Source organism: Etheostoma spectabile, chromosome 16, assembly GCF_008692095.1.
Source record: "Etheostoma spectabile isolate EspeVRDwgs_2016 chromosome 16, UIUC_Espe_1.0, whole genome shotgun sequence".
Lineage (NCBI taxonomy): Eukaryota > Metazoa > Chordata > Actinopteri > Perciformes > Percidae > Etheostoma > Etheostoma spectabile.
Window position 1 is genome coordinate 20,678,367 of NC_045748.1, and position 1,924 is coordinate 20,680,290.

General features: G+C 42.5%; 1 protein-coding gene across 1 annotated transcript in view; it reads left to right on the plus strand.

Annotated features, from left to right (window-relative positions):
• Nucleotides 1-1,924, plus strand: part of atp8b1 (ATPase phospholipid transporting 8B1) — a 55,270-nt gene that overhangs the window by 17,746 nt on the left and 35,600 nt on the right. Inside the window, exon 2 of the mRNA XM_032539488.1 lies at nucleotides 750-932. Within this exon, the coding sequence (XP_032395379.1) occupies nucleotides 767-932 (166 nt within the window). The 5' untranslated portion in view covers nucleotides 750-766. The remainder of the gene's footprint in view (nucleotides 1-749; nucleotides 933-1,924) is intronic.

The window sequence follows — 1,924 nt, forward strand, 5'->3', positions numbered from 1 at the left end:
GCCGCTGCATTTATCAATGTACGACCATGATTCTGATTGGATGCGATACAAACGTTTCATGAATCACACCTGAAACCTTCACGTAAGATGATTTCTGCGCTCATATCTGTTCTGCTTTCTAAATTGGGTTGATAAATTAGGTCCTAGGCGTCTACAGCCATGCTACTGGCTCTGTGAGGCTATTCTTGGGCACAGTGAGGTTTTGAGCTAAATGCTAAATAGCATGTTAACATGCTGATGGGTAGCACCATGTTCACCATCTTAGTTTAGCGTGTTAGCATGCTAACATATGCTAAGTGACACTGAATACAAAGTAGAGCTGATGCTGATGGTAATGTCATTGCTATTGCAAGTATTGCGAGTATTTAGTCCAAAATGGAAACATTGACCTGATACAATTCCTAAATTTTTACTCTAAACCACAAATGTGAACCTTGTGGTGGCCCTGATGGAAAAATCAGGAGATCTCCAGAGTCATTATGATGCATCCTCTGGGAATTGTGAATATTTGTTTTGGATTTTGTGCCAATCAATTGTTGCTGATATTTCAGTCCGGACCAACCGACAGACGAGCATTATCCCTTGAGCCACTGGTAAAACGCCTGAAATGGGTGTGGCGAGTTGTTTTGGAAAGTTAAAAAAAACCTTGTTGAATACAGCCCTTCCTTCTCCCCTTTTTTATGTGATTTGCTTTAAAAATCTGAATACATTTTGTGTTACATTTATTGCTCTCTTCGTCTTTGTCACAGATACCGGAGTTGACAAGATGAGTCGGCGGCGGGCAGACTCCGATGGTTCCCTGGGGCCTGACGATGAGGTCATGCCATACAGTGATGATGAGACGGATGATGAATTGGGTGAAAGCTCGGAAGGGGAACCAGAGCCACCAGGAGCCGGAGTCCTGCATCCCCCAGCGGATGCTAGACCCAGCGGTGAGTAACTAAAGACACCATTTACTTAATTTCATTTTGAATGAGATGACTACAGTGATGAAGCATTCAGCTGTCAGTTGGTTTACATGCATTGCAGTAACCGGGTTAAGACCCCGGTTAAGTGAAGAACTGGGTTATGCCAGTTCTCCCGGTATACATGAGCCGGGAAGAATGGGAAGAATGACAGGAGTAACTCTACCTCTGGTACAGTAGGGTGCGCTCTGTCAACACACAACTGGCATTTTTTTAAATGTTTTCATTTACACACTCTTGTCACAGTGTAAGAACGCACAGTGAACGCGCCAGACTATACTTGTTCGGCTCATTATTTCAGTAGTGATGGAAATTCAATTCAATTTTATTCATAGTATCAATTCATAACAAGAGTTATCTCAAGACACTTTACAGATAGACCACACTCAAGAATTTACAAGGACCCAACAGTTCTAGTAGTCTCCTCCAGAGCTAGCAACAGTGCGACAGTGGCGAGGAAAAACTTCCTTTTAGGCAGAAACCTCGGTCAGACCCAGGCTCTTGGTAGGCGGTGTCTGACGGGCCGGTTGGGGTTAGAATGAAGAGTGAAATAACGGCGTCAGTAACGAGGAATCTAATGGATTACTCTTCCCATCTTAATAACTACTATTACTGCCAAAAAATGTTGTGTGTTACTATATCTGAAGCTGTTTTTTCATCAGACCAACTAGATCTCTGAGCAGAGAGCAAAAGCTATTTTACTGTCCTTCCTTGGTTAAGCGCATAAATGCTGACTATTGGCTGAGGTTGAGTAAAATTTCATGGTGAGCCAATCAGAGGTAGAGTTGGGCGGTGTTCAATAGCAGCATAGTCAGGCCATAGATCTGTACATATGAGTCGGGCCACAAAACAACCACACATACGGAGAGCCCAAATGAGAGGTAATAAATATCAAAAGTTCCAAAACATCTATTGTGTGGTTTGTATGGATCCATTATATAAATATAATATCTACATAC